This window comes from Carassius auratus, chromosome 13 (genome assembly GCF_003368295.1).
Source record: "Carassius auratus strain Wakin chromosome 13, ASM336829v1, whole genome shotgun sequence".
Taxonomy (NCBI): Eukaryota; Metazoa; Chordata; class Actinopteri; order Cypriniformes; family Cyprinidae; genus Carassius; species Carassius auratus.
The window spans coordinates 25,745,169-25,765,387 of record NC_039255.1 but is presented as its reverse complement, the minus strand read 5'-3'; the positions used below and the strand labels follow the sequence as shown (position 1 = coordinate 25,765,387).

General features: G+C 35.8%; 1 protein-coding gene across 4 annotated transcripts; it reads right to left on the bottom strand.

Annotated features, from left to right (window-relative positions):
- Positions 1-3,199: 3,199 nt before the first annotated feature.
- Positions 3,200-9,100, bottom strand: LOC113113119 (membrane-spanning 4-domains subfamily A member 15-like). 4 transcript variants are annotated; one of them, XM_026279299.1, is made up of 8 exons: positions 9,038-9,100; positions 8,063-8,234; positions 7,479-7,598; positions 4,986-5,042; positions 4,677-4,850; positions 4,388-4,501; positions 3,288-3,875; positions 3,200-3,245 (listed from the first exon to the last, which is right to left on the bottom strand). In XM_026279299.1, exons 2-7 carry the CDS (start codon positions 8,165-8,167, stop codon positions 3,837-3,839), a joined length of 609 nt encoding a protein of 202 aa, XP_026135084.1. In that variant the 5' UTR covers positions 8,168-8,234; positions 9,038-9,100; the 3' UTR covers positions 3,200-3,245; positions 3,288-3,836. The 4 variants fall into 4 exon arrangements, with proteins under 4 accessions (XP_026135084.1, XP_026135083.1, XP_026135085.1 ...); XM_026279298.1 differs by having other exon boundaries at positions 8,063-8,167; positions 9,038-9,086; XM_026279300.1 differs by lacking the exon at positions 9,038-9,100 and adding an exon at positions 8,354-8,982.
- Positions 9,101-20,219: the final 11,119 nt, after the last annotated feature.

The following is a 20,219-nucleotide window of genomic DNA, read 5'->3' as shown; positions in this document are numbered from 1 at the left end:
ATATCTTCCACTTGAGGGTGAATGAAAATTTTAATTTATTGGTATCTGTCCTTTTAACAAAACACTCAGCTCTAATAGTGTAGTGTACATATGTGTGTTCAGTTGTTAGAAATGTAATAAGTAATGTAATATTTTGTGTTTTCCCAGCCATCCGGTGAAATAAAAAATGCTGTGAAAGAAACTGACGAGGGCATTTTGATTGTAACTGAGGAGAAGCAATGTGATGTGCTTCCCAAGGAATAACCAACATAGGAATTGTAGGTGGGGGTTGTGAATGTACACCGCTCTCTCCCTCCTTCAATACCATGACTGAGGTGCCCTTGAGCAAGGCACTGAACCCAAGCTGTTCCCCGGGCTCCAAAGCATAAATGACTGTCCACTGCTCCGGGTGTGTGTTCACAGTGTGTGTGGATGGGTTAAATACAGAGCACGAATTCTGAGTATAGGTCACCATACTTGGCTGTATGTCACGTCAATTTCACTTTTACTTTTCAATGTTCATGATGTGTTAATCAGCTCCACAGCAAGCTCTTTCATGAAAAGTAGTTTTAAGGAACTTTAGGCTCTTTTGAGCCTTTAACTAGTTTTTAGAATGCAGATTAAAGTTTATCATGTTGTGACTTAAGTATTTGAATGAGCTCCTTTTACATTATACTCCTCTACGTCCACTACGTTCTCAAAACTCAATTTGATAATACCTAGAATATCAAAATCAACTGCGGGCGGCAGATCCTTTTCCTATTTGGCGCCTAAACTCTGGAATAACCTACCTAACATTGTTCGGGAGGCAGACACACTCTTGCAGTTTAAATCTAGATTAAAGACCCATCTCTTTAACCTGGCTTACACATAACATACTAATATGCTTTTAATATCCAAATCCGTTAAAGGATTTTTAGGCTGCATTAATTAGGTAAACCGGAACCGGAAACACTTCCCATAACACCCTATGTACTTGCTACATCATTAGAAGAATGGCATCTACGCTAATATTAGTCTGTTTCTCTCTTATTCCGAGGTCACCGTAGCCACCAGATCCAGTCTGTATCCAGATCAGAGGGTCACTGCAGTTGGGGGGTGGCAAACCAAACCAGTCGATTTGATCAGACAAACTTTAAAATACATTTTAGCATTTCTGTAGATCTTAAGCAAATCAACAAGTGAATTACCCACTGCTTTAAATCAGATATCTTTTGGACATTATTCAAGTTAAACGCACAGGCACACAAACACATTTAGTAAGGTTAAATCTTACTGTAAATGGCTGATTAAGCAGTTTATTGTAAAAGACGGACTGAAGGAGAAGAGTGCTTGAGTGAGGGAGTGCACTGTGGATGATGAGCCGGACCGGCTTGTGACATTTAGATTCTGAAACATAGTTCTAGGTTATGTTCTGTGAGCATTAAATTACATTTGTGTCTAAATGGTCCTTTTCCTGAAATAAATATAAAACACTGAGCTGCTAAGGGAGTGTCTAATGGATCACCATGATGCTGTCGGGGTCTGGAGTCGGACATCTAGCTTCATCTTTCTTTATTTTGGTTAGGTACAGATTTCTCTGCAGATGTTGTATGTTGTAACAAAAAAACACTGAATATCCATGTATGTCATGCATCAACATGCAACAGGCAATCATAGGCTATTATCCGCCAAAATGCTGATTCGTCACCCGCCAACTTGTTAAGCAAGTAAGATTGGGAAAGCCTACTAGTAAGTTTGATTTTATGTACTAATTTACTCATAATAAATAACAGTAAAATATATAAAAATAACTACATTATGTACATATTTAATAGTAACATCTTTTGATCACTGGGGGGGGGGTACTTTGGGGTAAGATTGAAAATAGCAGGATATTTTGCTAGTTACTTATTGCAAATAGTTACAGTTATATACACCTCAGCATTGTAATACATTATAAACCAGAAACTGTCAATTTAGTGTAAATTTTCATTCAAATTATTAAATGGATGCCACCTTATTGAGAAAAAAGCCCTCCCTACACCAACCCTAACCCTACCCAATACTTTATTTTCATCGTTTTTATGTTTTTTTTTTTGTTTTTATTATTTTATTGAAAATAAATGCCTTTCTGATATGACTTGAAATTTAAAAAAGGGAGAAAAAGAAGTTTGCCAAAAGGCTGATTCGAACCCGGGTCGATTGCGTCAAAGGGAATAGAATGACACATGCTTTCCATCAGTAACATCATTGCACTGTAAAATTGACACCGATTTTTTTTTCTTTTCTTTTTTTCGCAACAGCTACACAGTTGCCCACAGAAAAAAATAAATAGGGATTGCTGCAGCACCCCCACTTCCCTCACCTATGGTGGAATATGCATGTTCTCATGAAAACAAATGTCTCATTTTCCTATACAGTAATGCACACATGTCCCTTCAAATTGACAAGTGCTTTTGCTTTCCTTTTTCTGTTTTTTTATTTTTAATTTTTTTTTTATGACCACTAAATAGCATCATGAATGGGGGAGAGTTTGGAAAATTTTCAAGATCCTTTTGATGTCAACACTTATATCTTGTCATGTTGCTCAGTGTACTGTATAATCTGATGGTTCAGATCTCTGTGCTTCCATGTGCATTTCATTCATATTTTATTATACAGAAGTACAGTACACTCATTTTGAGAGTGAGATTGTTTTTTATTATATAAAATTGAATTGAAATGTAACTATTTATGTTTCTTAATCACATGCCAATATTATTTTTTATGTTTCACACTTTTTAAGTGTCAGTTCTGATCTTTAGACGTGTGTGTGTGTGTTTGTATTTTGTTTTTCTTTTTTCAGTTGTCAGTTGATGTATTGATATCAATTTGCTTGTTTAATTTAAATGTGAATATAAGTACTTTCTCTATCATTAAATAAGTTACATTTAAATAAAAAGTGTTTTGTCATCTTTATTAAAACATTTAAGGCAGTGTAGTAACATTTTAATATGATTATTGATCCAAGTAAAAAATAAAAGAATCCCAGTTGACACATAATTTAGGTTGACTGGACTAGAAAATAATAGTCAAGTCAACACAAATTTGTTACCTGGACTAATTTCACTCTAATGGGAAGTTGTTTCAACAAGTATGTCGTCAAGATAACAAAAAAAAAAAAAAAAAAAAAAAAAAACAACAACAACAACTAATTATTTTTTACAGTGTAAAAAACTAGTATTACAGTTATGCACCAACTCCACCTCGAGATCCAACTCCTCCTACATTACGTATCCCTAAACCTACCCATCTTCACCCTCTGGATCCCATTTCAACCCCTAAACCTACCCATCTTCACCCTTCAAATGATTCCAATTACTTATACATGCTGTTACACGATATAGTTATATAATTCCTGTTAAATGAGTACTTTGTGAAGTAAAAGAATAAAAAATACAAAAATAGGTGTAGTCACTGTCTGTCCTGTTACACATTTATACTTAGACAAACTATCCTGAGGGTTGTTACATGTGTGTTACAGAAATATTACATCTGTAGAGACAGTATAACAATGTGTACTTACACTGTGGTTACATACTCCGTAGACATTTAGTAACTATGTAAGTACACAGGTATTAGAGACACTTAATATAGTAATATACTGTGGAACCCAAATAATAAATGTCCCTACACTATGAATGCTATTTTCATTGTAGGTCTCAGTTGAAAACATTGTTATTAATAACACAGAAAACTACTACTCATTTTTTTTTACCATGTAATACACTGTGTATAAGCAACTCTAAAGATCACAGTTAGTTATTAGTGACATTTTCTAATGCGCTCTCACAGATGCCAGCTCCTCTTCATTAAGACAGATGATTTCAGTCCGTTCACTCTGCTGACGGCAGGCTCCGCATTACAACAAACGCCTGCAGAGATGAGGAAATCAGCCATAAACATTCCTCCTTCACCATTACAAATGAGGAAAATGTACAGTCAGCTGGTTGTTATTGCAGAATAAAACCAACAGTGTTATCAGGATACAGTATTTACTTTTTACATGACTACTTACTAAAAATAAATCAGTTGGAGATTAAATATTGATTTGAGTTGAAATGATTGTGTTGGCTTATTTATAAAAACCAAGGAGAGAGAGAATATGAGCACAACTACAGCATATGAGAAACAAAGGATACAATTACTTATACTGTAACCAATGTTTGCTGTGATTCTAGAGTCATATATTTTATATAAATAAAATAAATGTTTGTTTATTAAATACACAATAGTGTTTTTTATTATCATTATTTTTGTTGTTATTTGAATTTACCATAATTATCATTTTCTCCTGCTTTGCATAACCCAATCTAAAAAACAACAAAACCCAGCCATAGAGGCTTTGGTGGTTTCACTGGAGCAAGGCTGTGTGACGTGAGATTACCTTAGTCCTGCTGGATTTCAACGCGGCCCTGACGAAGAACGACATGGTTACAAGCAGAACGCCTCCTATCACGCTGTGACAGCAGAACACCAGCTCCATGTTTCTGACCAACATCTGTGAAAATCAAATTGGAGTTTTTGTTTGTATAGGAATATATGTTTAATCTATTAAAGCTGCAAATGCATAAACTCTCACTGGTTGAAAATTCACCCTTCTATCGCCCTCATATCTTAATTTATATTCCTCATTACCATGATTTTCATTTTATAACTATAATAAAAACCCTCACATAATGTTGTCTGGCATAAAGTTCCTCCTCCCCGCTCTGATTCTCATACTTTTGACCCTCAAAATTGAAGTACTTGACAATGTAATTGATTTCATCAATTGCTTTATAGAATTCCACCAAAGCAATCAGCACTCCAATGATTGAGATGATATTCAGAGCAAGGCTGGCTGTGATCTGTGAGAAATCAAACCAGAAGACACAAACATAAAAGCATAATATCCCACAAATAAACATTCTATGGACATCATTTTGTAGTTAAGACACAATTATTCTCAGAATTATGCATTAGTATCTCACAGTGACACTTACTATCTTTTTAGAGGGGTTGCGTTCAGACAGTATATAAAGAAGGCCACAGATAAAGAACTGCAAAAGAGGCAAGACATTTAGTATTCAACTACTATTAAACACTTATTATAACACACACACGGTGGGTTTCCATGTTTTATGGGTACATTTCACAGACGTAATGGTTCTTAAATCGAACAAACTGTATTTTCTATTCTCTTACCTTAACCCTATCCCTAAACCTACCCCTCACACAAAAATACAGGCATTTTTAGAAAGATAATTCAGTAACACTTTAGCATAGGGAACAGTTCTCACTATGAACTAGCTGCTTATTAGCTTGCCTATTATTAACATATGGGCTGTTTATTTAATACTTATAAAGCATATGTTCTGAATGACCATATTCTACATCCTTAATACTCTCCAATATCTACACTTAACAACTACCTTATTAACTATTAAGTCATAGTTAAATTTGTTAATAGTGAGAATCGGACCTTAAAGGGGTCATATGATGTTGCTAAAAAGAACATTATTTTGTGTGTTTGGTGTAATGAAATGTGTTTATGCGGTTTAAGGTTAAAAAACGAATTATTTTCCACATAAGGTATATTATTGTTTTTCCTCTATGCCCGCCTTCTGAAACTTGTTTTTTACAAAGCTCATCACTCTGAAAAGCAAGGTGTGCTCTGATTGTACAGTATGTGTACTGTATTTGGTGTGCTGCCCGGGGAGAGGGGTATCGGCCTGAACACTGAGTGCTGCCCCGGAATGGGTCGAAGGTAAGGCTGCTATGATTATTTATAGTGTTTCTCCTTTGTGGTGGCTGGATGGATGGTGCTATTATTGATTGTAAATTGGCCGTGTTGATTATCTGCACGTGCCCCTCCTGAAATTGGTTACTAAAATATCACATTGTAGGCCAGCAATTCCCAATTCCAGTTCTCGTGACCCCCTGCATATTCATCTTTCTTTTTGCTTCCAATGTTTGTTCTATTTGAATGTATGTGCCCTACGGAGTGTGCATCCCAGCATATTCCATGATTCCAGTTCAAAGCGAACGTACACCAGTATGTTCCATTTAACGCACATCGATGTGTTAAACATTAATTTAAATTGTACTCATTTACAGAGGTATATGATGTCACACTTGTCCATGGGAGAAGACGTTGCACAGTGCAAATCTGTAAATGAATGTTCAGAAGTGAAGTAAACTTCAACAGATTTCCCCTGCTCTGGGGAAGTAATGAAGTAATGAACACAGTGTAGAGACAATGTCAATGTCAATGGGAACACTGTTCATGCACGGAGCTCATGAGCTTGCACACATATTTGGGTTGAACTGTTCTGGAACCAATGGGGGGGGGGGGGTGTTTGAATGAGCCATTTTAGGGGACATGGATGAATCTTAACTTTGATAAAGAATATTTCTTAGGATTTGAGACTTTAGTCTTTGCAACTTTACAGATCTTCTTCATGCACCAAGAGCTTGTAACACTCCGAAGAGGAAGGAAAACTTGAAATTGCATCATATGACCCCTTTAAAATAAAATGTGACAGATAATTCTTTGGGATAAAAAATGTCCTCAAAAGGTTCAAATGTACTGGTATTACTATCCTGATGAAGACATTTGGTCCCCATAACATGGTCCTGGGACTACCAGGACCACACACACACACACACACACACACACACACACAAACACAAAGATTCCATAGTTGTAATGGTTTTTCCTATCCCCTTTTTTATTAATAATAATAACTGCAGTATCGATCAGATGAGGCATGTTACAGGACCATTCTGTTGCCCTTTACTGTCACTATCAGGGACTATTGTTCTAGTGGAAGTGACATTTGATGATTTAAGTTTAATAAAGTAACATATATTTTGCCTTCAATATATATTCTGTGGTAACCGTTTTTATTAAGCCCTGTGAGGCCATGGTTTCCAGTGATGGTGTGCCTAACAACTGTTCTGAATTCACCGTAAACCACAGCTTCATGGGGCTCAGTGCTTTTATTGGACTGGGAGTCTAAACAAGGGTTGAGTGTGTCAGATAAAAGAAACAAAATGTGAAGAGCTGTAGGTCCCAAGGACCAGGAACGAAAACCATTTATCTATAGAAAGTGCTGTGCTGATAATGAACTTACTAGGAAAGCCATTCAGTTTACTAGTATTCAGTGTTAGCAGCTCAAGCAAGGCAATATTAGTTTGAATAAATTCTACCTGCATTTTTCTTTTTACTGCTGTGTAATGTTTTGCAGTGTTACTCACATCACCAGTGTTATAATTATTACAGTTAATTTAATGAAAATTATTTGGTTACTGATACAATGCATTTTTCACTCGTTCTTTTTTTCAGTGATTTTATTGTCGAGAAAAATAAAGCTATTTGTACTGAGGTGAAGATCAATGGCTTATAAGTTTTCTTTGATGTCATTAAATATCTTAAAGACCTTTCAAAGCAAAACATGCATATATAGTCAGAAGAGATGTACAAATCATCATACCAAGGTCCCAATCCAGAATGGGGTGCTGCTCTTCTGCTCTTCTAAGATTTGTATATATGATTCCGTAGTTATAGGAATTCCAAACATGAATAGACCTATACCCATTATCACCAGCACAACCTTACACGAGACGGATGAAAGATGGGCAAACATAAAATAATAATCAATATGCAATATCAATAAAATTACCTATGTATTCTTAATAACAGAAGGGAAACTCAAATGGACTAGAGAAACCTAGTGAAAGCTGGCTATTTTATTGCATGGGGAAATTGTCAGCGGGTCTGTCTCTCTAATTTCTATAATGCTTTGAGTCAAACGTACACAAATGCTTTTTTCAAATGCTAATTTTTCCTATGCCTTTATGCCTATGCAGAAAGTGACTATGTAAACTAAACATCCTCTGAGAAACATTGACTGGAGTAAAAGTGAGAAATCTAGCCTTGGTTTATACTACATCACATCAGCTTTAAACTCTGTGCATATTACAGAAGAGTGTAGTACTGCAATGGATAAGCCAGGGTTATCTATGCTTAATGTGGTTTCTGTGAATGGAAAGACGATGAGGAAGTTCTGTGTCTCACTCCAATACTCTTGGGTTGTCCTCTGAGGAAGCGGTGCAAAGGTTTACTGCCCCCTGTCACGGTGGTGATCACCTCTGATGCACCTCCTGCTGGCTGATCCTCCATCTCTACAGCACAAATCACAGGAATGGCAATTGCAAGAAGATCTTTGTTTGGCCTTTCGTAGTGTTTTCTGGAATGTTTATATTCAAGGAAAAAAAAGGCCGATCTCAAAACATGACCAGATGATGGACAAATGGCAAATTTTAAATAATAATGGTATTAGTAATGGTAAGCCCGAAACTGTTTTACCTTCTCCTGTGGAAGATTGAACAGACGGGATCTAAAAGCTTCAAATGACACACAGCTCATATCTCTGTTTCTGTGAATTCTGTGAGTCGCACTCTCACACATGAAAATACACGGCACACACAAGCCGAGAGGCTTTCTGTTCACAGCACAAGATTGCTGAAAATGTGCCTATAAAACTATGGAGTTCTAAAATGTTAAAGGTCTATTTTTCATTCTATAAATGTTTATAAAAATAATCAGACAAAACTATTCTTCTGCCGTAGTGTGCTATACTCTACTCCTTGTCTGTATGCCCCACAAACCACTTAACACCATAGCAATAGTCTGTCTATTGACCGCCTGCCTACCAGTGCTATTTATGCTAACAATCACATTCAACACACTAGCAATCGATTAGGAACCAGCTAGAACACTGTATCTTTCTGTCATCAATGCTGTGTAAGCACTGAAGTATTGTTGTGCCTAAAGCCTTAAAAACCTCATGACTGTATACTGTATCCAATCTCAAAGCCTTTTCCTTTTCTGTCTTCCAGTCAATTCCAATCTATTCATCATACTCATTCAAAAAGAAGTCTACATTTCAGCAAACTGTAACTAAGAGAATTGTGTAATTCATGGGCATGTTGTGATCAAGAGCAAGCAAGTTATAAAACTAAAAGATCAGTATGAAAGCTTGTCAAATACCTGCATGTGTCTGTGACAGAACCACCGAGATGAAAACAACACAATTGTGCAATAGCCCAGAAAAGAGAAACATGAGAAGAAAACAGAGGGAGGGAAGAATATGGGGTGGTCACTACAGGATGTTTGGGAAAAAAAAGTCAGATCTGTGCCAAATGCTCGGAAAACAGAAACAATGGGCAACTTCATTGACAGAAAGAAAGAGCAGAGCAGAACTATGAAGCACACGTCAGTGCTGTAAGGCATTGCTTGGCTAACTTTGAAAGATTGTGTATGATTTGGCAAGAAAGAAACTTGAGGATTGGTAAGAGAAACAAAGGGTTTGAATGCCAAAGCAGCTTATGAGAACTCACAAAAAATAACAGATGGTTCATATGACAAACTAACCAGATCCAGATGTTTCTCACGCTGCTTCACTAAGCCCAGTTTCTGAGTATTATTTACATTTCCGAAAATTGCAGATTTTGAGTAGCCTACTTTAAAATTTAAAGTGTCTTTTTTATCCATTGTTTAGTTTTATCATTGTCAGACATGGTGAGAGTTCCCAGAATTCCTGTCATCATCACTAGCACCACATTCCAGTGTGTTGATGCTTCTTCTAACTTCTTCCCACATGTGGCAGCTTAAGACTAGAGGTACACTAAAATTTAGGAGAGTCACCGATTACGCCTGTTTCTGGGGAAATGCCCTTTAAACGAGAGCAGGGCTCAGAGGTTCGTTATATCAGAGTCAGGTATCAGACATGGGTTGTGTAAAACAAAAACTACTTTTATTAATGGTAGTTAATTTCGTTTAATTAACACGATAACACCAATAAATCAAAGAAAAATCTACACACACAATGACACCAATGCTCACTTCAGGATGGGGCGCCTTGGCAGAAATGATACAGCAATCATACGTGCACACTCACAACACCTCACAGTGAGCACAGCACTCGAGCGAAAGAACCCACCACCGCAATCGGAAGAGACGCTAATCTTCTGCAACTAGCTGCCCCAATTCTGAGAGAAGAGAAACAAAATAACAAAACACACACAGACCAATTATATCCACAACATTAAACAGAGCTCCAAATAATCTAAAACTATTTTAAAAGTTCACCACATCAGTTCGGCTCATCGAATCAAGGTGCCACGTCCGCTCACACGAAAATACTAGTTTGGACTGAAATAAGCAAACACAACTAACAATATCACAAGAAGAAAACACATTCTATAGGCTACCCTTAGGTTACCCACACATAAGAAATAAACAAACAAAAAAATAGCCTTAAATCACACAAAATATGTATATATGACTAATATAACGTTACCCCACACAACTCAAATCAATAAAAAAATATATATATAAACCACACAACAATCAACTCACAATTAAATCAAATAATGTTTAAAGAAAACAAAATGCAGAAGGAATGTTTTTTTTTTATGTAAACTTTTAATAATTAACAAGATCAAAATGACATGTATAAAACAAACATTATACAAGATATAGACAAACATTACACATGAAATAAACAATTTCACACTAGGGGGCTGTATCCACGTACTAATTTATATAAAAATATTAAAGCATTTACAAACTTTCACTGTTTTAATTTCTTTTTGTTTCAATGAATATCGTATAGTATCAATATAATGCTCCATTTCCTTCCTAAAAGAAATAAGGTTTTTTGCATGAGAACTTACATTTGTGAATATGAAATTTTGCATGTAAAACAATAAGATTGATCATGTAAACGTTTTCTTTGCTGTCTTCCAACATACCAAATAATAACAAAACAAAATGATCAATATTCTGCACAATAAAATCACATAGATTTTGCCAAAATAGTTTTACAAAAGGGCAATGCCAAAACAAATGTACCACAGTTTCAGGGCAACTAACACAAAAACAGCAACTAATATCGATACCAGATTTGAATTTTACCAAATAATGTTTGGCTGGGTAAATCCTGTGTATAATTTTGAATTATACTTCCTTAACCTTGTTTGTAATCAAATATTTATTAGGTATTAACCAAACCTTTTTCCAAACTGTCAGGCGATTCCAATATGAATTAACGTAAGGCAAAGACACAATATCTCGTTGAAATAAAGCTCTTATGGAACTGTTGTGTGATTTAAAAGAAAAACAGATGTTACCTATATAAGAACTCATTACATTAGGCAGAGACCACTGTTGGATGTTGATTCTTGTCTGATGTCTAAATAACATGCAAACTTCAGGAGAAATAGCCCCAAAAACTTTGGCATAGTCCCCTGGTGTAACAGGAATCTTATACTGGAACAATAAAAACAAAGTAAACAAATTGGTTTTCTTTTTTTAAGTAAAAAGAAAACCATTCAAATTAAATGACTGATCCATCAATATGATGCCATTATCAAACCAGTGTTTCAAATAAAGCGATTTGTGTTTATATATCATATCCTTATTGTTCCATATATAGTAGCTATGAGGAGAAAAATTGTGCTTGTGGATCAAAGACCATGATAAAAAGGCCTGACGGTGAAATTCAGCTAGTTTTGCTGGTATTTTATCAATATTATAATTACAGCTAAGAAAAAAAATGAATACCACCCAATTTTAAATGGAATATGGGAGGAAATAAAACACCAAATGGAATTAGGATTTTTAACAATTTGTTTAAGCCAATTAACCTTACATGTATTATTCAATGTAGCAAAGGCCAAAACATTTAAGCCACCATCCTCATATGAATTCATAATAACTGTCTTCTTTATGTAATGTATTTTATTTTTCCAAATGAAATCAATCAATATTTTGTCAATTTCTTTACATAGTTTTTTTTATCAAGATGTAAATACCCTCTGCCTTTGTAATTAAAACTCTACCCCTTTAAGGAGAGGTCTCTTATTAGCCAATGATTTAACTTTTTTTTTTTTTTTCAATAATAGGACTAAAATTCAGCAAGCACCTTCTTTTCTGGTCTTTGGTTATCATTATTCCAAGATATTGAACCTCATTCTTTAAGGGAATACCATTATAGTTATTTTTGAGACATTCCTTTATGGCCATGAGCTCACATTTAGCCAAATTTAAGTATACCCCAGATGCTCTTGAAAATTCGCCAATTAGATCATTTGCCACAGATATCTGATTCTCATTTTGAATAAAAACAGTAGTGTCATCGGCTAATTGTGTAATTTTTATCTCTCTATCAATAATGGTAATATCTCTCATTGGGCTTGATATAATATGAGAGGAAAGAAGCTGACTTACTAACAAAAAGAGGTATGGAGATACTGGGCACCCCTGCCTAATACCTTTGGGGAAGTACCATTAAATAACTTTATAGAACAGTTACCATTTTTGTAAAGGGTTTCGATTGCTGTAGAATTTTTTTTTTCAAAATCAAATTTCTTTAGCGTATCAAGGATAAACTGATGTTCTACAGAATCAAATGCTTTACAAAAATCTAAAAATAATATAAAACCATTATCATTAATCAGATCTGAATAATCCAAAATGTCCAAAACTAATCATATATTATTTGTTATGTGCCGATTTTTCATGAATCCTGATTGCGATTCATCGATTACTGAAGTTTTTTTCAGTCTTCCAGCTAAAATTAGGGCCAGCAGTTTATAATCATTATTCAATAAACAAATAGGGCGCCAATTATCAATATACTGTCTGTCTGTCTTTATTTGGTTTGGGAAGCAATACAATTAAACCTTGTGTTAAAGTAGGTGGAAGACACTGTTTTTTTTTTTTTTTTACTTTCAACCAAAAACCTCTAAAAGAAAGGGAGCCAATTCCTTTGAAAATTATTTGTAAAATTCTGATGTCAGGCCATCAGTACCTGGTGATTTGGAATTTTTCAAATGATTAATTGCATCCATCAGCTCGCAAATTGTAACAGGTCTTCAACAAAGTTCCTTTTCAGTTCTATTAAAGCTGCAGTAGGGAACTTTTGACGCTCTAGCAGTTTATAAACAGAACTGCTTGCGTCTTGCGGAAGAACATCGTAGCCGGAACTACTTCTCTCTGTTTATGTCTATGAAGAATCACAAAGGTACTGGGTTACTCCGCCGCGGTACCCCCGAAGCAATCTAAAATAGTCTGAATATAAACACTTATTATAGGTGCACCCTAGTGATTCAGGACAAGCCAAAAACACGGTTTAGAAAATGGATTCATGGTGTACTCGCTTATTATGTTCATTTTTCTACATTTTGAACACAAACAAAGTTACGGACCACAGCTCTGATTGGTTGTTTCTTACCGGGAGCGATGGAGTTTCTGCAAATGGCAATAGGACACTGGGAGGAGCCAGAGGAGCTTGATTTATTCACAGATTATCTGTCTCTTATTCTACTGTCAGGACATAATGACAGGTTTAATAAATATGTAAAAAATATTTTTTTACAAAAGTTCCCTACAGCACCTTTAATAGGTTTAATCTGCAACGAATTGAAAAAGGCTTCGGCTGACACCTGAGAGTAACTAGATGTATAAATTTTTTCATAAAATTCACTACAATATTGAGAAATAGCTGTATGATCATCTGTTATAACCCCATTAATATTTAATTTATTAATGGTGTTATGAACAAAGTTCCGCTTTTCTAAATGAAAAAAAAATAATGTGAATTTTGTTCCCCATACAGGAAGGAATGGTGACGGAGTTAATGTAATTGCGAGATATATCCATCTGCAGACCCGCAGCACAGCCGTTTCAGAACCGCCGTTTCAGAACCGCTGTTTCAGAACCGGAAGCGAGGAGCGGAGCTTACGTACTTACCAGAGCAGCGCCACCCACGGTTTTGAAGTATAATTGGCTTTTATTCATAAGAAACGTTATACTTTATGTGCGCATGTTACAACGACACATTAAAAAAAAATTGTTTAATATAATTGTATATACTTATTAAATATACTTTAATCACAACATGAAAAAATATACTTCAAAGCAAAGAACATGTGTATCATGCATTTCACTACAAAAAAATTAAAACATTGCTGTAAAAATCTTCAAACACACAAAATTTTAAAAGAAACAAATCAAAGACTAGATAATTAAAGTTTATGGAATAAACTTGCTAAACAATTTGCCATGACAATTTTGTATAAAATGAAAATGACAATTTACAAAACAAACAATTCACACATTGTCATGACCATATGGCATTAATTTAAATTAAAATGTATCAAATGAACAGTTCAGTTTTAGGCCCATTTTGTCATGACATTCTTGTATAACTAATTCCATGTCATCCCTGAACTGAAAAAGAAACGTAAAGGGCTCCCTCGAAGAGTCTGTGCTTTCACTGAGATCATTGAGGGCCTTTTCCTTTTCCTCCTCAGTCATGGTGAGGAAAAGAGGCTCTTCCACCGGCCCTCTGAGCAGATGGTTATTGGAATCAATCCATTTCACAGCTTCTGCCATGTCTCGGATTACTGGTAGCTCCTTGATTACAGAATATTAAAGAAAAAATTAATTTTTACATTTCTTACAGATGTTTATATATGTATGCATTTATGTATTTACATATGTATTTGTGTGTGATTAGTCAACATTTGAAGTGGATCAAAAGAGTTAATCAGTAAGTTGTCCTAAGACAAGAATGGTTATTGTTTTGATTTTAATACAACTTTGATGAAAGGTTTTGATCCACTTCAACTGTACATATGTGTGTATATATGGGCTTTATATCTGAGACATACCTCACTGCTGCTAAGCTCAGCTGGTTCTCTGTGTGGAAGAGCCTCTTGAAGGGTATCTGCACTGTAATATACATATTTTGGTTCATTTAAAAATGATCAGAAGGGGGTGCAAATGTAATGGTGGGCTGGAGGAAATGTCCAGTATTTACCTTTCAGAGAAAACCCCAAAGTTCTCTAAAAGAATTAGAGTCCACCATCTCCGAATCTTTGGCATGTCACACTGGAAGAAAAAGGAAAAAAAATAACTGAAATATTAAAATATTAACAGCTACAACAACATCAGTAAAACACATTTACCTTTATAATTACTTACAGATGTAAAATCAAAGGGTGCTCCCAAGGCAAGATGTAGAGCATACTGGAATAAAAAAAAAGAAAACAAATTATACACACACACACACACACACACACACACACTCTGTAAATGCAAAACAATAATAAAAAAACCTGCCTTGTTCCTCATAAATAAACCAATTATGGTGTAATTATTTAGTTATAAATAAAACAATACCATCAACATGAAGACTCCACAGTCCACACCTCCAATCTGTTGGGGGATATCCTAAAAAAAAAAAAAAAAAAAAATATTAAAAAAAAAACCTTTTACAATGTTTGACACTTCCAACTATCCCAACTTTAGCATACTTCCTATAACCAACCTTGTTTTTTATTAGCATCCATGTTCCAGGTGCAATTTTGGCTGTCATCTTGCTGCAACAAAAATACACATAATAAACATATTTGCTAATATGCAAAATTACATACAGTTTGATGCTCTGAAACCATAGCAGTCAACAGTATCTGGGTCTTTGATGGTGTCCCTCTCACAGCTGGTGTGGTCAATGCTGCAGTGGTTGGAGATGGAATTGTGGCTGAAGTTGGAGGTGGGGTTTTTTTGCAAACCTGTACATGTTTTTCAAAATCACCTCTCTTTAAAATTGTTGTTTCACAGTATGGACAGTGGTGATGTAGAGCTGGTCTACATCCTAGTCCACATCTGTGTATAGTATAGCCTAAAATAAATTAATAAGTAAATTGGTAACCTATTACACAATAATATATTGTAAGTACATATTAAACAAATCAAGATACCTCCACAGACTACTGCCTTGTTAAAGTGGCTTTGAAGATGGGTTTTTAATTTGACCAGTTTGGCTGGCTTAAACACGCTGGCCGCGCAAAAAGGGCAGTGATAATTGCTGCAACACTTGTTGCACTGCTGCAGCTCAGGTAATGCGTCACCATTCTGAATAGTTATATGTCTCTATAAGAGATGAAAGCACGACAAATGGGATTAAAATAGCTAAACTATACGGTAACATTATTTCACAAACAATGCATACAACAGGTGAAACGAGAACAAACTATTCATATGCAAGGCCCATTTACAACACGAGATTAATCAAAACATCCGCAGAAAACTTCTACACCTTAAAAACGACAACAAATTGAAGATTCAATAAGACAATGAAGCCAATCACAAATTAAATATAAACACCTAATAAAAACTTGTGAAAACTAATGAAAATTATTCACCATATGACAGCAAAAGTACTCACCGTGCTCTCCGCTATTTCTAGGTGTTAATAGCTCCGCCCCTCACTTCCGATTCTGAAACAGCGGTTCTGAAACGGCGGTTCTAAAACGGCTGTGCTGCGGGTCTGCAGATGGATACTATTGGTAATTGCTGCCTCAAAGTTTCTATTTTCTGTCACAAAGTGAGTTGATGTATATTTCCTCTAGATGGCGCTTGTGTACTTCAGCACTAATTTACTTAATCTACTTTTGATTAGTTCAGTTTGTATAATTTTATATTTTTGAATTTTTTCATGTTTATTGTGATTTCTACTGTTGTTTATTTGAGCAAGATTGAATCTTTCTAAGAGTTTCTTGATTATATTTTATTTTATTCCGAACATGCTTTTGTATGTCACTTCCTGTTTTGTCATCCACATGAAGAGTTGGAACGATGTAATTAATCATCGCAAAATTAAAGGGTGTTTTTCTGTATAATCGTAAGTCATCTGATCAAGAATCTTGCAAGATATAATCCTCTCTTAGCACACAAGCAGGCAAAAGTGGTATGTGGATGTATTTTCTGTTTATTTACGAGTTTAATGTGATGTGTTTTGCATGTAACTGAATGTGTGACTGGTGTTTGTTTTATATTTTATCCTTTTTACTCAGTTCTACGGTGTTGGTGTTGGTGTTGATGTTGATGTCGCTGTCTATGTTTGGCGTCTATATCGATGAGTGCATTAAACATCTGTGAAAAAAAGGAACCTCAGCCTTCGCATTGTGACTAAGGGCGGCATAGTTAATGCTCGCCTGCTGGTTCAATAGAGCAGACAAACTCGTACAGTCCCGTCTCAATTTGGAACCTGAAAACTGGATATCATTACTCTGACGAATCCTGATGATAATCGAAATCGGCAGCAAAAATAATGCATAGAGGTTTAGATGAACCCAGAGCCCACCAAAACGTCCCTTTGCACTTTGACCCGCACCTTAAATATAAAGAGATTACAAAATATGAATTTGGCCAGCCCGGCTAGTAGCAATCATTTGTTCGTAAATGGTGAAAACATACCTTTAGTGCGATCCACACGGCACCAAAACTGCTGTGTACTAAACATGCATCAAATCAGCGGCATCCCACAAAGTTCCCCTCTTCCCCCTTTAACAAGAAAACCCATGTAATCCCTGTGAGACAAAGCCCACAAGCAAATCATGCTACGGTCACTGCCAACAGCTCTTACCGTACAGACCTTCACGCATCCCGCCAGAAACACAGTGTCTCGCTCAAATGACCTAGACAGCACACACACCCATAGCGACACTGCTATATATGGAAGGGACGCAATTAAAGGGAACTCCCCCTACATATTAACCTGACAGAAATAATCAGTACTGCTACACACAGGTCATCTTACTTTAGAACAGCTGAATGCCTCTTATGGCCTCTCTAGGTGTGAGACTCCCAGCGTTTAGTGCAATACCTTGTAAATTTCACATTCATAAATTCACCTGTCAGCATTAAAAGTACAAATGTAAGAGCTGTGTTCTATATTCCAGATTTTTTTTATAAGTTAGTGATTGCTTTTTTGAAAAACAGACTGAAACAGTCAATATTTGAATCTCTCAGCTAGCAGGCATTCTGATGTATGCATCATATAAGCACACTACAGCAGCATGAGTGTTAAATAAACTAATGTGCAGATTTTTGGGTGTCCAGGACCGGAGTTGAGAACCATTGGCGGCATTTCCACTAGTGATGTGTCGTTCTTGAACAATTCGTTCATTTTGAATCAATCTTTAATGTGACCCGTGAAGAACGAGTCGTCTTGGGGAGTGATTCGTTCAGTCCCGCATGTGCAATTTTATATAGGTTCTGTTCTGCTAGTAGTAATTCACCTGTGTCAGTCAATGCAGTCTTGAAAGAGAATTAATTAGTTCATCTTTCGGGTCTTCGGGTTGTTTGTTCTTTTGCCATGTGACGTGACAACATTGGCTAGAGTAATTACTTAATTTGCAACCTTCCTTACAAATCGGTGCATAGTACTTATTATTATTTGTTATTATAATTATTGGTTATGCTTTAAATCTTGTCCATATGATGGCGAAATCACTTTGATAAAGAATATATAATTTTATTTATAAAATAATAACACACCACATATCCTGAAGAAACAGTAACAAAACCACAGTGACAGAAATTTCAGAAATAGCGTATGGGTCTGTCACGTGATTAAGGAATGACTCGACCCGGAAGACTCATGAGATGAACTCATCAATTCTCTTTCCGGCTCGGACTGCATTGGTTTAGCGTATGGGGCTGTCATGTGATTAAGGAATGACTTGAAAACGAAGACTTGTCAGACAAGAGGTGAGGTGAGCTAATCACAGACTGAAGACCCAGGTGAAAAATTAATTAATCTTTTTTGTATCTTATAGCATTTTAATTTTGTATTGTTTGTAGTGTGATCAACGTATGCGTATGTACTAGATGTGTTGGGGAAGTACACTAGTACACAAGTACATTTTGCTAAAATAAAAAAATGACTCAAAAAAAATATCCGTTCATTTTGCTGAATGAGACCCAAAAGTCAGAGTCGGTAAAATGATCCGAACTTCCCATCACTAATTTCCACTGTGGGGTAATTGCGAGCCAGGGCTTAAAATGGGCCGGGCGGGTCTAATAGCCTCGGGCCAGTAGCACCGAGGCCAGAATAGCACAGCGTTTCCACAGTCAGGCCTGAAGCTCCATTGTGCGTCACTAAAACACGCCTTTTAGGAACAATGTCACTCACGAAACCCCTGTATTTCACCAACAAAGAGAAGTTATCAGAAAACCAATAAGAAATAAATCACTGATACATACGCGATCACACACGAACATGATAAAAACAGCCGTTTGTTTGCATGCTTTGTTAAATATTTAAATCCAAAAGCATTGATGTTTTACTATAGAATAAGTGATACATTGATCATAATGAATAAATTTATCAGGACTCAAAGTTAGTCACACAGAAATAAATTTATTTATATTTTATTTATTTTTAACGCTTATGAAAATAGCCTGCATAAGGGCCGTTCACATATCACATATCAAATTTAGGCGCGCGGTATGCGAGCTCATAATGGAAGCGATGCGGTCGTGATGCTCAGCCAAGATGAAGGAACAGCTAATCATAACTGTATATGGATTGCCATTTTTAAATTAATTTAGTAGTAGAGCTACTGCAAGCAATTTTTAGTGCTACAAATTCATTTATGCATTGCTGAAATTTCCGGGTCTTCATAGAGAGAGCATGTCATGGTTTCTTAGCAAAGGCAGATGCTTCCGGAGCGCAAGTGCCCGAAGACTTTGGAAAAAATCAGAAGCGGTGCGTCTAGCGTTTTCCATGCGTTTTTAGGTGCGATATGTGAACTGCCCCTTATTCAGTCGAGTCTCTTGTTTATTTGTAGCCACAGTAGCCTATATACATCACATTTAGAATGAATGATAATATCTCTGGTTTTATAAAAGCTCCCGAACAAAAACATTATTATATTTTTATGATAGGCAACGTGGAGCTAAACTCTCGAGACGAGACTTATGACAGACAATATAAGCTACTAAATAAATACACGATTGTGATAGAGAATAAGAAGATGACGTCTGATTTTTTCAAATGGTCATATTTACTATGTTTACTATGGTAACGTTAATGTTTAGCGTGCATAGCCTTTTACATAGCTTATAAATTCTGCCTTTATAATCCACATCGGAATCGGATCGCGTTATTTCAAATATTCACTGCTGACTGAAAGTGAGTTTTGAGCTCAACTATGATCCTTAATGGTGACTGATGACTCGTTAACGTTAATGTTTAGCGTGCATAGACTTTTACATCGCTTATAAATATTTCTACCTTGTTTAAAGGTGCCATCTGTAATGTTTGGCAAAAAAAATAAAGTCATACTCCACATTCCATACCAGATGGGGGCAG